This window comes from Myxocyprinus asiaticus, chromosome 4, assembly GCF_019703515.2.
Source record: "Myxocyprinus asiaticus isolate MX2 ecotype Aquarium Trade chromosome 4, UBuf_Myxa_2, whole genome shotgun sequence".
Taxonomy (NCBI): domain Eukaryota; kingdom Metazoa; phylum Chordata; class Actinopteri; order Cypriniformes; family Catostomidae; genus Myxocyprinus; species Myxocyprinus asiaticus.
The window spans coordinates 36,706,364-36,723,111 of record NC_059347.1 but is presented as its reverse complement, the minus strand read 5'-3'; the positions used below and the strand labels follow the sequence as shown (position 1 = coordinate 36,723,111).

Genomic DNA, 16,748 nt, shown 5'->3' with positions numbered 1-16,748 from the left:
TTAAGTCATGTCTGTTTCATTAGTACTTTTACTCTTTTAAGTCACGAGGGCAATAGCCTACAGGTCAGAAGTCAAGGAAGTACATATGCTTAGATTCAAATGTGCTGAGTTACTTACACTAATGCCTAAATGCAATAAGCTACACGCAAGAAACTGTTATTTGGATTCTTGTGGTCAATTTGCTTGGTTGGTTTTGTGATTGTTAAATAGTTGTTTTTCATTATGTTGTCCGTGGGAGGGAGGGAGAGAGAGAGAGAGAGGGAAATTAATGAGAGAAAATAAATGAGAAAATTGTAAGGCTTGTGCTCTGTGATGTTTTTTACTTTGTATGCCTGGGTTTTTTAGGATTTGATAACAAAGTCCTTCAGTTTGAAATCCTCCATCCTCCCACTTGACAGATTTTCTGTGGTATTGTGTCACCACAAACTCAATCAGCAATCTTGAAGGTATTTTTAAGCATATGTATTTCTGTTGTTCAGCCTTTTCTTAAGTGACCTTGTTTTTCCCCCCAAGTACCATCTGAAATGTGACAAGCTTTAAAGAAATACATGTTCTGTAAGGCAGGAAAGAGGGATTGGGTTTTAGAAAATAAGTGGCATTTGTCCTCAAATGGTGTTTCAGAGATGCAGTGTTTTTGAAATTGCAGTTCATGGTTACTCCCACTATTCAGAATCCAGACACTTAAATCTACACAAAAAGGTTTTGTGTGTGTGTGTGTAGAGATGCCACTCAGCCTTGTCTCTATGCCAACAGGACAAATACAGGAGGCGGTTCTCCAGAGGAAGCTATCATTGTGGATGCAGGAACTGATGAGATAGAAGGCCTGGCAGATTCTCTTCCATCTTTGTGTTTAAAGCAAGTCTTCCCAAAATACACCAAGCAGTTCAATTACCTGCGGGTAGTCGAGCGCATTGCTGGCATTTTCATGCGCTTCCTCGGGGTCAAAGGAACCATGAGACTTGGGCCGACCGGGTTCCGCACCTTCATCAGGCAAGTTATTAGTTTCTTAAGCTCACCTAGGACAACTGAGTGTTGCACTAGAAACAGCAAGGTTATGGCTTTGATTCCTAGGGAACACACATAATGATAAAATGTGTACACTGAGTGCTCCGTAACACCTTGGGGGGAATTCACTGAGAATTAATTGAGCTTGGTAAACTCGCTTTTTATTTGCACATGCTGTCTGTGCTGGTTAAGCACCTGATTTACCAAAGGAATTATGCAGATCAGGCAACGGCGCAAACACGGCCACAAAATCTGAGCTGAACGCAGTTTGCATGCTGCAGATCCGATCTTGTGGGACAGTTCAAAGCACTATGTAGACAGTAGGAGGATGCAGCAAAACACCCCGATCTGGCACACTCTGCTGGGACTGTACAGCATCATACCTCTACTGTGATCCGGACACCTGAATCATCTCTATAACATGTCGAAAGTGAGCTTGGCTACACTGTGCATTTGGATATATGCCAGGTTATAATGCTCTTCTCTATCTTTGGTCATTACTTGATGAATTATTGCTGCCGTGATCAATAGAAAATGTACACAAACATCTCTTTTTAAATAAAACTCACTTTGCTACCCGGTGTAATATTGTGATGTTATTTGTGGTGGGCAAATGACACTTAGTTTTGAGAATGAAGTGCAATCTACACTGCCTGGCCAAAAAAAACAAAATCGCTGTTTGTATTTAAGGCAGTGTTATGATCTGGGGTTGCTTCAATTGGTCAGGTCTAGGCTCAGCAACGTTATGTGGCAATAAAATGAAATCAGCTGACTACCTGAATGTTCTGAATGATTAGGTTATCCCATCAATGGATTTTTTCTTCCCTGACGGCACGGGCATGTTCCAGGATGACAATGCCAAGATTCATCGGGCTCAAATTGTGAAAGAGTGGTTCAGGGAACACGAGGAACCATTTTCACACATGAATTGGCCACCACAGAGTACTGAACTTAACCCCATTGAAAGTCTTTGGGATGTGCTGGAGAAGACTTTATGGAGTGGTTCAACTCTCCCGTCATCAATACAAGATCTCGGTCAAAAATTAATGCAACTCTGGACAGAAATAAATGTTGTGATGTTGCATAAGGTTGTCGAAACATTGCCACAACAAATGTGCACCATAATCAGAGCTAAAGGTGGTCCAACTAAATATTAGAGTATGCAATTTTTATTTTTTTTTGGCCAGGCAGTGTATAATGAGCCTAATTTACGTAAAAAAGAGTCATGCTTGTACGGAAAGGAATGACAATGACTTAATTTAGATATTCAAAAGACAGTGCTATTTCAGCGCTGACTGAGCCTGTTTAAACAAGATTGTGGGTGGTTAGAGAATAAGATGCAGGTTTTTGTGCTGAAATACTAAGCGCAAAAGTGGCGAAATGTTTTAGTGAATTTGGTGTTCAAGCTACCGACAAAATGTCCTGATGCTAGTTGCTTGTCGCAGTAATGGCTGGTTAAGACAAATACTCTAATAGCTTTTATCACATGCTTAACAAAATCTTTACATGGAACACATGAATGAAAAAGTGAAAGAATGCCTTAGATTAGGCTTTATATTCTCTATTAAATTATGCACCATTAGCCCCATTTCATTATAGATTGAAATTAATTTTTGTTTCAAGGCTTAAATTTAATTTTCACATATTGTTATGGTTAAATTCAGTGGAGATATATACTGTATGATTGTTCCTCCATATTGCCTCTTAGCTAAAGTGTCTGCATTTTTAGATTAAGGCAATTTTCAGGTGCTCACTAATTGTGTCACACATCACACTAACTGCAGGTCTCTTTTAGGAACTGCAAGCTGAGTAACAGCAGCTTCTCGATGGCCTCAGCGGACATCCTGTACATTGATATCACCCGTCGCTGGGCTGGAATGCTCTCCGACTCCAGAGAAGCAGGCAAGCAGCCCACCAATCATGATGCAGTTTACAGCGCATTTTTACTCCGATGCCAATACACAATCAAAAAGCTGTTAAACACCCACCAATAAAAGATGCATTTGCAACTATTCATCATAGCACATTTTCCCTAGCATGCTGCCATAAATGGGATCATCAAGGGAGATAATTGACAAATAAATTCACTTTTAGATTAATTTACCCAGTACTTGCAAATTGTAAAATAGATGGCCAATCAACTAATGCCAAATAACTGCAATTTTCCAGCTTGGCCTCAATCTTTCATTTTTTTTATACTGTACATATTGTTTCTAGCGCAGTTTGTGTGTGCGTGTGCAAAACTTAATGTGCCCACAATTTCTGCTTTTAAATGAGCACTGGTTATATTCCTTGTGATGGTGCATTAGGTTGGGGTCATGCTAGCATCATTTTCTTGGAGGAATGTAAGAAATTAATAATGTATGCCATGGCTTGCTTCTCCTAATCAACAGAGGGAATTAATATATACTTGAGTCGCTTTCTTCATAAATGGCCAAAGTGGAATGCTAGTGCTTTGCAGTGGGGAATATACACACATAGATAGATGGACATCTGTACTTAAAGATGTAAGGATTTATCTAGTCTTTTGACTTGTGGCATAGTCTTGTCCTCATTTAAGCTTATTCTGGCCACATAGCCTGGAAGAGACCATTTGATCGACATATAAACATACCAACTACACAGTGTGTGCCACAGAAGAAAGTCATACTGGTTTGGAATGACATGAGGGTGAATAAACAATAGACATTTTTTTTCTTTAATTAAACAAATGTTCTCCTTTTGGACAGCATTGCTAAATTGTTGGCATCCACAGTACCTAGCTTTAAGAATGCCCTTTTAGTCACATGGCCATATTTCTGACCAGCACAGAATGCAGCCTCAATTTTCTTTAAAGATGTTTTTCAAGGCCCCAGAGTGTCCACAGCGAGGGCTCATTAATGCTCAATATATGTAGTCAGACAAGTGATCGATGTCCACCTTTAGGCTTAAACCCCCTATAGGTCCTGGAAGGCCTTTATATCATTACAAGTGGCTTCCATTTAAAATGTAGAGAAAGAATGTCACTCCTCTTTCTTCATTTTATAAATGTACAAAGTTTTCCTCTTTAATCTCAACTTTGCTGTCTATGTTTTTCACACTCAGCACTCAGGCAGAGAGAGAGATGACCTTGAGAAATCTCTGCTTTTTAGAAGAAATATAAATATAGCGTAATTACATTTTCATCACTGTGGAGATATGCTTGAAATTGTGTGCACTAAATAATACACAGATGAATGGCCATAAGGGAAAAACTGGCCCAGTACCTTACTGCCTAGAAATAATGTCACTTTCTCAAATCTTTCATCCCCTTGTTAGTATACTATTTATATGTCAATTACAAGTATTTGAAGTTTATTATTTTTGTTTTGTTTATTTATATAGCTGATATTTTGTGTTTGTAAAATGTTATTATCCCCTGTCACATGCAGGATTTTACAAATGTACAGTCTCTGGTCACTTCCCTGTGGCCATGTTTCCAGCATCATTGGTCTTGAGTTGGAGATGATAGAGGAGTGACATTATTACCTAGCTAATTACTATTCACAGTTGTCACGCCCAATTTCAGCACCATAAACAGTCATAACATTTCAAATATTCATGAATGGAACCATTTACTTACGTTTTTGATCGGGTTCAATAGTGTTTTTAACTGCCCCATCCTTCAATGACAATTCCTTTGCAAAGCTTGAATAGTTTGATGACTGGTTCACAAGCAGTCCACGCTGAAATACGCTGAAGACTCATCCACATGATACACATTCATAGTCCAAAGCACAATGAAGACGCACACATCCAGTATCCAGTATCATGGTTTAAATACACCAGCAATTAAAAATAGCAAAGATGGGCAAAAGAACAGTATGTTCTTTCCAGCAAATGGGGGACTTGTTAATACATAATTTGGGGTTCAGCCATATACTTGAGGAAACAATCAGAATCAGAATTGAACATGCGAGAAACCTTTGTCCATACTGAATGTAAATGTGAAATAATAGGATACATTTTTGCTTCTCTAGGCAATTTAATAGAAAGACTTTGCAATGGTGAGATTGGGGCAAGCACCGCTTGTTCAGTGTTGTACCAGGGAGGGGCTCTCTCAGGTGGAAGAGACCAATGGGCCAGGTGTCTGAGATTAAAAGCATAGCAATAAAACAAAATTATGGGGAGGCCTAAGCCTTCTTTGTCAATTGGTCTATGTAACTTACAACCAATGTCGTTTACCATTCCAAATAAAAGACTTGAATGAATGAACGTTACATTTAAATCAAATCAAAAATCAAATAAAATCAAATCACTTTTGTTGTCACACAACCATATACACAAGTGCAATAGTGTGTGAAATTCTTGGGTGCAGTTCCGAGCAACATAGCAGTCGTGACAGTGATGAGACATATACCAATCTACAATAAACATCAAATTACACACAACACAATATACAAATAATAACATACAATGTACATTATACAATACACACAATATAGAATACACATTATACAATAATAAAAAAAGTATATATAGTATATATAAAATGTACAGTAGGTTGTATTGTACTGTATTCACATTCAGGCTGTCGGCTGATAGTCAGTTGCCAATGTGTTGTTAAGAGAATATTATTTATGACAGTCCAGTGTGACATAATAAGATTAATAAAGTGCAGTGCTGATGTATATTGATCGTGAGAGATCAAGAGTTCAAAAGTCTGATTTCTTGGGGGAAGAAGCTGTCATGAAGTCGGCTGGTGCGGGTCCTGATGCTGTGATACCGCCTGCCTGATAGTAGCAGTGAGAGCTGCCCATGGCTCGGGTGGCTGGAGTCTCTGATGATCCTCCAAGCTTTTTTCACACACCGCCTGGTGTATATGTCCTGGAGGGAGGGAAGCTCACCTCCGATGATGTGTCTGGCAGTTCGCACCACCCTTTGCAGGGCTTTGCGGTTGTGGGCAGTGCTATTGCCGTACCAGGCGGAGATGCAGCCAGTCAGGATGCTCTCTACAGTGCTGGTGTAGAACCGTGTGAGGATGTGACGGTTCATTCCAAACTTCCTCAGCCGTCTCAGGAAGAAGAGGTGCTGATGAGCCTTCTTCACAACGGCCTCAGTGTGGACGGACCATGTGAGTTCCTCAGTGATGTGGACACCCAGGAACTTGAAGCTGCTGACTCTCTCCACTGGTGCTCCATTGATGGTGATGGGGCTGTGTTCTCTTTCTCTTCTCCTGAAGTCCACCACAAGCTCCTTTATCTTACTGACATTGAGGGAGATATTGTGCTCCTGACACCAGCGTGTCAGAGTGTGCACCTCCTCTCTGTAGGCTGTTTCATCATTGTCAGTGATCAGACCTACCACCATCGTGTCATCAGCAAACTTAATGATGGCATTGGAGCTATGTGTAGTCGTGTGTACAGGGAATACAGGAGTGGGCTAAGAACACAGCCCTGCGGGGCTCCAGTGTTGAGGGTCAGTGATGAGGAGATGTTGCTGCCCATTCTAACCACCTGGCATCTGCTTGACAGGAAGTCCAGGATCCAGCTGCACAGTGAGCTGTTTAAGCCCAGAGCCCGGAGTTTCTCATCAAGCTTGGAGGGCACTATGGTGTTGAATGCTGAGCTGTAGTCTACAAACAGCATTCTCACATAAGTGTTCCTTTTTTTCAGGTGGGAGAGAGCAGTGCATAGTGTAGATGCAATGGCATCATAAGTGGAGCGGTTGTTGCGGTAAGCAAACTGTAATGGGTCCAGTGATGGAGGCAGCACAGAGCAGATGTAATCTCTGATTAGTCTCTCAAAGCATTTGCTGATGATGGGGGTTAGAGCAACAAGACACCAGTCATTTAAGCAAGTGATTTTGGATTGCTTTGGTACAGGCACAATGGTGGACATTTTAAAGCATGTGGGGACTACAGACAAAGAGAGGGAAAGGTTGAAAATGTCCGTAAAAACACCAGCCAGTTGGTTCGTGCACGCTCTGATGATGTGGCCCGGAATGCCGTCTGGACCCGCGGCTTTACAGATATTCACCTGTCGGAAGGATCGGGTTACATCCGCTACAGAGACAGAGAGTGAACTAACCTCTGTAGGTTCGGCCGCGAGAGCTCTCTCTGCGAGGGCTGTGTTATTTCCCTCGAACCGTGCATAAAAAGTATTTAGCTCATCCGGGAGAGAGGCAGCGGTGTTCACGGCGGAGTTTTTATTCCCTTTAAAGTCCGTGATGATATTAATTCCCTGCCACATGCTTCTGGAGTTGGTGGTGTTAAACTGTCCTTCAATCTTGTTCCTGTACTGGCGTTTTGCTGCTCTGATTTTTTCCGGAGGGCATAACTGGCTTGTTTATGCTCCTCCGCATTCCCGGAATTAAAAGCGGAGGTCCGTGCGAACATCGCTATTAATCCAAGGTTTCTGGTTCGGGTAGATCTGTATTGTTTTGGACGGAACAACATCCTCTATGCACTTTCTGATGAAACACGTTACGCTATCAGCGTACACCTCGATGCCATCATCAGAGGCGGACCGGAACATCTCCCAGTCTGCGTGATCAAAACAGTCTTGTAGCATAGAGTCTGATTGGTCCGACCAACACTGGATCGTTCTGAGGGTGGGTGCTTCCTGTTTCAGTTTCTGCCTGTAAGCGGGCAGAAGCAGAATGGAAGAGTGGTCCGATTTGCCAAATGGTGGGCGGGGGAGGGATTTGTAGCCATCCCGGAAGGGAGAGTAGCAATGGTCCAAAACCCAGTCCCCTCGTGTGTTAAAACTGATGTGTTGGTGGTATTTTGGTGCAATTAATTTAAAATTGGCTTTGTTAAAGTCCCCGGTCACATTGAAAATGGCCACAGGGTGCGCGGTTTCCTGCTTGCTTATAATCCCGTACAGTTCCTTGAGTGCCCGGTCTGTGTCGGATTGTGGGGGGATGTACACAGCTGTGATAATGACTGCTGTGAATTCCCTCGGTAGCCAGAATGATCGACACAGAAGCATGACAAATTCCAGATCAGGAGAGCAGAAAGACTTGATAGAATGAACGTTCCTCTGATCACACCAGGATTTGTTGATCATAAAACATACACCACCACCTCTGCTTTTACCTGAGAGGTCTTTCGCTCTGTCCGCTCGGTGCACGGAGAACCCCATGGGTTCGATGGCTGAGTCTGGAATCTCTGCAGACATCCAAGTTTCTTTAAGGCAGATAATGCAGCAGTCCCTCGTCTCTTGTTGGAAAGAGATCCACGCTTTCAGCTTGCAGAGCTTGTTGTCCAGAGACTGAACATTTGCCAGTTGAATACTGGGTAGTGGGGGTCGATTTGCACAACGTTTTACTCTGATGAGAATGCTGGTCTGTTTCCCCTTTTCCTTCTGCGTTTTCATGGCCGGGCAGCCCAGAGAAAGGGCTCCGCTGGTGTGTTTGTAAACAGCGGGTTGGCATTGAGGAATTTGAAGTCCAGTTTACGGTGTGTAATTACAGAACCAATGTCCAAAAGTGTTTGTCTGTCATAGACAATAAGGCAGACAACATCCAAGACAAACAACATAAGAATTGTGAACAAAACAAACAAAAAACTACAATGTTGTTTCGGAGCTCGCAACGCAGCAGCCATACTCGGCGCCATCTTGAGTCCAATCTATAGCGCTATATTTATATTAATAATTTTGCTTTTCTGACACTACACTCAAAGCACTTAGATATTCTATCAAATTGTTTAAAATAAGAAAGAGGAACTTCTAGAGGGAGAGATTGTAGTAGATAATTAAATTTGGGGATACAATTATTTTTTATAACATTAACCTTCCCTGCCATAGACAGATGTAGGTATGTGAAGCTTATCCCACCTATCCACATCACACGAGGACCTTTTCATTAATGGGTCAAAATTAACTAACTAAATCTCTCAAATTTTCTAGAAATAATATGCCTAAATACCTATTGTCTTGCTTGGGCCATTGAAAGGCGCCAGGTTGGAAAGCTGTGGCAGGGCAATATGCTGTCAGAGCAAGAGCTTCCGATTTAGAACAATTCACCCCATATCCTGAAAATTTGGAGAAAGAATTAATAATTGTATGGAGGCTAGGCATACAATTGAAGTCAGAAGTTTAAATACACTTAGGTTGAAGTCATTAAAACACATACTTTAACCACTCCACAGATTTAATATTAGTAAACTATAGTTTTGTCAAGTCGTTTAGGACATCTACTTTGTGCATGACACCAGTAATTTTTCCAACAATCATTTACAGACAGATTGTTTCACTTTTAATTGACTATATCACAATTCCAGTGGGTCAGAAGTTTACATACACTAAGTTAACTGTGCCTTTAAGCAGCTTGGAAAATTCCAGAAAATGATGTCAAGCCTTTAGACAATTAGCTTATGATAGGAGGTGTACTGAATTGGAGGTGTACCTGTGGATGTATTTTAAGGCCTACCTTCAAACTCAGTGCCTCTTTGCTTGACATCATGGGAAAATCAAAAGAAATCAGCTAAGACCTCAGAAAAAATTGTGGACCTCCACAAGTCTGGTTCATCCTTGGGAGCAATTTCCAAACGCCTTAAGGTGCCACTTTCATCTGTACAAACAATAGTACGCAAGTATAAACACCATGGGACCACGCAGCCATCATACCGCTCAGGAAGGAGACGAACATAGTTCGGTGTGAAAAGTGCAAATCAATCCCAGAACAACAGCAAAGGACCTTGTGAAGATGTTGGAGGAAACAGGTAGACAAATATCTGTCCACAGTAAAACTAGTCCTATATTGACATAACCTGAAAGGCTGCTCAGCAAGGAAGAAGCCAGTGCTCCAAAACTGCCATAAAAAAGCCAGACTACAGTTTGCAAGTGCAAATGGGGACAAAGATCTTATTTTTTGGAGAAATGTCCTCTGGTCTGATGAACAAATGTAACTTTTTGGCCATAATGACCATCGTTATGTTTGGAGGAATAAGGGTGAGGCTTGCAAGTCGAAGCACACCATCCCAACTCTGAAGCATGGGGGTGGCAGCATCATGTTGCGGGGGTGCTTTGCTGCAGTGGTGCACTTCACAAAATAGATAGCATCATTAGAAAGGAAAATTATGTGGATATATTGAAGCAACATCTCAAGACATCAACCATGAAGTTAAAGCTTGGTCGCAAATGAGTCTTCCAGATGGACAATGACCCCAAGCATACCTCCAAATTTGTGGCAAAATGGCTTAAGGACAACAAAGTCAAGTTATTGGAGTCGCCATCACAAGGCCCTGACCTCAATCTGATAGAAAATGTGTGAGCAGAACTGAAAAAGCATGTGCAAGCAAGGAGGCCTACAAAGCTGACTCCGTTACACCAGTCCTGTCTGGAGGAATGGGCCAGAATTCCAGCAACTTATTGTGAGAAGCTTGTGGAAGGCTACCCAAAATGTTTGACCCAAGTAAAATAATTTAAAGGCAATGCCACCAAATAGTAGCAAATTGTATGTAAATTTCTGACCCACAGAGAATGTGATGAAAGAAATAAAAGCTGAAATAAATAATTCTCTCCACTATTATTCTGCCATTTCACATTCTTAAAATAAAGTAGTAATCCTAACTGACCTAAGACAGGGAATGTTTTCTACGATTAAATGTCAGGAATTGTGACAAACTGAGTTTAAATGTACAGGTGCATCTCAATAAATTAGAATGTCGTGGAAAAGTTCATTTATTTCAGTAATTCAACTCAAATTGTGAAACTCGTGTATTAAATAAATTCAGTGCACACAGACTGAAGTAGTTTAAGTCTTTGGTTCTTTTAATTGTGATGATTTTGGCTCACATTTAACAAAAACCCACCAATTCACTATCTCAAAAAATTAGAATACATCATAAGACCAATAAAAAAAACATTTTTAGTGAATTGTTGGCCTTCTGGAAAGTATGTTCATTTACTGTATATGTACTCAATACTTGGTAGGGGCTCCTTTTGCTTTAATTACTGCCTCAATTCGGCGTGGCATGGAGGTGATCAGTTTGGGGCACTGCTGAGGTGGTATGGAATCCCAGGTTTCTTTGACAGTGGCCTTCAGCTCATCTGCATTTTTTGGTCTCTTGTTTCTCATTTTCCTCTTGACAATACCCCATAGATTCTCTATGGGGTTCAGGTCTGGTGAGTTTGCTGGCCAGTCAAGCACACCAACACCATGGTCATTTAACCAACTTTTGGTGCTTTTGGCAGTGTGGGCAGGTGCCAAATCCTGCTGGAAAATGAAACCAGCATCTTTAAAAAGCTGGTCAGCAGAAGGAAGCATGAAGTGCTCCAAAATTTCTTGGTAAACGGGTGCAGTGACTTTGGTTTTCAAAAAACACAATGGACCAACACCAGCAGATGACATTGCACCCCAAATCATCACAGACTGTGGAAACTTAACACTGGACTTCAAGCAACTTGGGCTATGAGCTTCTCCACCCTTCCTCCAGACTCTAGGACCTTGGTTTCCAAATGAAATACAAAACTTGCTCTCATCTGAAAAGAGGACTTTGGAACACTGGGAAACAGTCCAGTTCTTCTTCTCCTTAGCCCAGGTAAGACACCTCTGACATTGTCTGTGGTTCAGGAGTGGCTTAACAAGAGGAATACGACAATTGTAGCCAAATTCCTTGACATGTCTGTGTGTGGTGGCTCTTGATGCCTTGACCCCAGCCTCAATCCATTCCTTGTGAAGTTCACCCAAATTCTTGAATCGATTTTGCTTGACAATCCTCATAAGGCTGCGGTTCTCTCGGTTGGTTGTGCATCTTTTTCTTCCACACTTTTTCCTTCCACTCAACTTTCTGTTAACATGCTTGGATACAGCACTCTGTGAACAGCCAGCTTCTTTGGCAATGAATGTTTGTGGCTTACCCTCCTTGTGAAGGGTGTCAATGATTGTCTTCTGGACAACTGTCAGATCAGCAGTCTTCCCCATGATGGTGTAGCCTAGTGAACCAAACTGAGAGACCATTTTGAAGGCTCAGGAAACCTTTGCAGGTGTTTTGGGTTGATTAGCTGATTGGCATGTCACCATATTCTAATTTTTTGAGATAGTAAATTGGTGGGTTTTTGTTACATGTGAGCCAAAATCATCACAATTAAAAGAACCAAAGACTTAAACTATTTCAGTCTGTGTGCATTGAATTTATTTAATACACGAGTTTCACAATTTGAGTTGAATTACTGAAATAAATGAACTTTTCCACGACATTCTAATTTATTGAGATGCACCTGTATTTGGCTAAGGTGTATGTAAACTTCTGACTTTAACGGTAGATCTTTTAGGGTTGGAGACAAATAATAGTATATAATCTGCGTAGAATAGAAGTTTATGCCTCACACCTCCTGCTACAATGCCAGGAAAATAATCCTCTTTTCTTATTGTGGCTGCAAATGGTTCCAGGGCAAGTCAGAACAATAAAGTGGAGAGAGGACAGCCTTGCCGGGTTCCCCTACCAAGAGAAAAAAAATCAGAAATTCATCCATTAGTTTGCACTGCTGCTACCTGTTGTTTATAAAGTAACCCAATAAAAGTGTTCCCAAACCCTTAAATATCCACAATCTTAAAAAGATCCCATTCCACCCTATCAAATGCCTTTTCGGCATCAAGTGAGATTGCAGCAATCGGGGTCTGATCATTCGCTACTGACCACATAATATTTATAAAACGTCTAGTATTATCAGAAGAACTACGACCATGTATAAACCTCACTTGATCTATATGTATAATCGACGTAATTACTCTGCTTAATTGATTAGCCAGAGTTTTAGACAATATTTTTACATCTAAATGGGTCAGGGAAATTGGACAATAACTTTTACATTCATTTGGGTCTTTATCTTTTTTTAAGAATGAGACTGATCAGGGCTTGCGTAATGGTTGGTGGTAGTTCATCTTTCTTTAATGACTCTGTGTAAACTAACATAAGTGGAGCCAGTTCTGTGACAAGATCTAAAGAATTCTGCAGCAAAACCATCTGGCCCTGGTGCCTTACCTGTTGGCAAGGCTTTAATTACCCCAACAAGCTACTCCAAAGTAATGTCTGAGTCAAGAAAGTCTTTTTTGATCATTTGTCAATTTAAGAAGTTCTAATGGCTCTACGAAGTTGCTAATATCCTTATCAGAAGACGTGGACGTGGAACTATAAAGATCGAAATAGAATTCTTTAAAGGCTTTATTAATATCTGTGGGAGAAGTAAATATATTGGCTCTAGAAGACTGAAGGAATGGTGGAAAAAACTCTTGCTGTTTTATGTATCCGGCAAGAAGTCTCCCTGCCTTGTCCTCAGACTCAAAATATGTCTGTCTTGCCCTGAATAACCAAAACTCTACCTTCTGTGACAAAATAGTATTGTACCTATATTTTAGCTCAGTCAACTCTCTAAGACCACTGGATGACATTTGGCGCTTCAGCTCTGTTTCAGTACTTTTAGTACTCTTTTCCAATTCCATGAATTTCTGTGCTTTGATCTTTTTAATGAATGAGGCATATTGTATGATCCGCCCCCTAAGAACTGCCTTAAGTGCCTCCCATGCCACACCCATAGAGGACACTGAGGACCAATTGGTTTCTACATAAGCATTAACTTCTATCTTTATCATTTGTTGAAATGCTGGGTCCTGTAGAAGGGATGTATTAAAGCGCCATCTATGATTTCCTATTCTCTATTTATGGCAACATCTCTAAATACACCAAAGCATGATCTAAAACTAAAATGTTACCAATTGAGCAGTCAGTGGCAGATGGAATAAGTGACTTAGATATAAAATAAATAAATAAAAAAAATCTATTCTCGAGTAAATCTTATGAACTGATGAAAAAAAGGTGTAGTCCCTCCCAGATGGGTTCAGAAGTCTCCAAATGGCTGTAAGACCAATAATTTTACACATCCTCTGTAGTGTCAACGTTGCTCTAAAGGGTCTACACACCTTTGCATCACTATGATCAAAGACCGGATCAATTAAAAGACTGAAGTCTCCACCCAAAACCATATCATGAAGGATCCCAGCAGCTTGTAACTTACCCTCAAGATCTATAAAAAAGTTCTGATCATCAGTGTTGGTTGCATACATACTAACCAAAATCAGATTTTGCCCCTGTATTTCAGCCAAAACAATAATGATTCTTCCTAAATGATCTTTAATCTGTTTGAGACATTTAAATTGTAAATGCTTACTTATCAATGTGATGACTACCCTGCTCTTTCTCAAACCAACACTACAAGAAACATGACCTCCCCATGTCCTGCCATGTTTTTCAGCTTCCTGTGAAGAAAGGTGCGTTTTTTGAAGTAACACTATATAAATTTTTTTACGCTTAAGAAAAGATACAACCTTCCTTCTTTTTATAGGGTGCCCCAGCCCATTAACATTCCACGTGGAGAAAACATTTTACCTATATTAAAGTGTGACATATTGACATGTAAAGATAAATTGTGTACCCAAGGCTAAATTATATTTCTATCAGGAAGACTCGCAGATTTGAGTAAAGTTTTAGATTAAATTTATTTGATGAATATAAAACAGGAATGTAATGTCTCTCTTTGGCGTAAGCCCCGTCTGGCGGTCCGGAGAAGTTGTACTCGGAACCATCAGATCCTGCCGGAGATAGGAGGCAGGGGCGAGGCGCCTACCCCCATGCAGGATGGGACACAACTGGTTGCGGTGGGGTGGTGTAGGTTGCCGTGTTAGCACACTGAAACAGCAATGTGATAGATTTTGAGCAGACTTATAAAGCAATGGCTTACATGTGATTGGCTAGGAGCTACCAAGCTAAATGATGCGATTATGTACAGCTGCTAGTCTTTCCGCTAGAGCTGCGCTGCGCTTACATAGACCACTATCCAACATTGATGTAACCTTAACATCCTTAAAACCCACAGAACATTAAAAAAAATTTGCTCCCCTTTTTTCTTAACATAAAGCGTGCCATTGAATTGTACATGAATATGTTCAATAAAATGAAAACAAAATAATAATAATAATAGGCCCTAGTAAACAATAACATCGTACCCACAACATGAGCAAATGAGCTCTACAGCAAGTTAACAAAAGAAAAAAAAAGATAAAAAAAAAAAAGAGTCAGGCAGGAGCCAGTGGACAGACAATAAAGCAACAAACCCTTTCAGGCTGCATCAGTAAAATGCACGATGTGTTGTCTGTATTGTTGATCGAGTGCAGGCAAAGTTACCCACTCACTCCATTGATTTAATGAAGGCCATAGCTTGTCATGGGCATGTAAATGTCTTATGCCCATCCTTGATGTCAGTTCTCAGCTTAGCTGGATAGAGAAGTGCGAAGCTTACCTTCTGTTGGTGCAGCAATTTTTTACACTCTTTGATTCTGTCACGCTTTGCTTGAGTCGATCTAGCAAAGTCCAGAAAAACCATGATGTTGTGGTCCTCCCAGCACAACTTGTCTTTATTCCTCGCCACTCGTAGAACAAAGTCTGTCAGCCGACCACAAGAATGTTTCTGCAAGGCCCTCCAGGTCAGTCGAGATTTTCGTCAGTGCTGCATAAATATTTGAGATATCCCAACCTACGTCACAAAGCTTGGTGCTGTCACTATCGACTGGACCTCTGCCATCTTGATTCTGCAAGCGTCCGACATGTGAGAGCTTAAGTGCTTTTTAATGCTCCCACAGGCCAACAAATTCAAATTTTTTGACATCCTGCCCTCCTAGCATAGTGTAACAAACAAAACTATTACAGTTCTCACTGGTGAAAATTGCTTAAAAGGATAATTGTTTCAAAGTTTAAGCGGAGCTCGTGAATCTCTTTTGTGCCTAACTTGACTCCATAGGATTGTCACTATTCCTTCCTTTTACATGAATCCATTACATTTTGGGGAGAACTGCTTTTTAAAAACATTTAAGTGAAACAGTCCTCTCTCTCTCTTTTTCAGGCATGTGTCTTCAAGCATTTTTTGAGGCCTTTTTCTACCTGGCAGCACGCAGGTACAAGGCTTTACCCCTACGGGAGCAGGTGCTCTCACTGCTGGAGGTGTGTGAGGGATCTCTCGAGGGGCAGGGCCACAGTGAGAAGCCACGGCCACATAGATCACACAAAAACACTGACCCCATCTCTGCCCGTTCATCAGCACCAACCATACTCAACTCCCCTGCCCTCGGAGGCGTACCACCAAGACCATCGGAGGCGTAATCCATTGCAGCCCTCTGCTAAGGGAAATGCAGAGAACTGACAATCTAACTCATACAAACAAACAGCTCCTAATATATCAGAAATATTAGAGGACAAAGTAATGGGCTTTAGTTGAAAGAAAGAACAAACCAGGGTAGAAGTGAACCTTTACCAGTGCTCTCACTAACTCTCAGTGCAATAACTAAAATGTTATTATTCATATGTCAGATTGAGATTTCTTTCACCATCATCACTTAAAGGGACTATTCACTCAATAATTAATTCCTTTTGTCATGTGGAGATGTTAGAATGTAAACCTAAGTCACCACTTAAAAAGTTCTGCCACATTCTGCCTAACATCTGAGTTCCAAGAAAGAAAGAAAATCATATTGGGTTTTCACTTAGAGTAATTCACTTTAGTTTTACTGAATTGACAGAACTGCTCCAACGGGTAGGAATTATGAAAGAAAAAAAAAGGGTTGCTTTGATTTAAAGGCAAGAATCTACAAAATTCTAAACTGGATCTATCACAGGATAATCATATAACAGTAACTCAATGTATTACAACTACAAGCATTAGACTTGACTGAGATGTACTTTTAATAGTACTGTTTATTAAATGAGCATTTACATTTTGTTTTATATG

General features: G+C 40.8%; 1 protein-coding gene across 2 annotated transcripts in view; it reads left to right on the top strand.

Annotated features, from left to right (window-relative positions):
• Window positions 1–16,744, top strand: part of LOC127440125 (tubulin polyglutamylase TTLL11-like) — a 39,161-nt gene extending 22,417 nt beyond the window's left edge. For both annotated transcript variants that reach the window (XM_051696542.1, XM_051696541.1), the window contains exons 7-9: window positions 754–990; window positions 2,801–2,907; window positions 15,867–16,744. In XM_051696542.1, coding sequence (XP_051552502.1) covers window positions 754–990; window positions 2,801–2,907; window positions 15,867–16,123 — 601 coding nt within the window. In that variant the 3' untranslated portion in view covers window positions 16,124–16,744. The remainder of the gene's footprint in view (window positions 1–753; window positions 991–2,800; window positions 2,908–15,866) is intronic.
• Window positions 16,745–16,748: the final 4 nt, after the last annotated feature.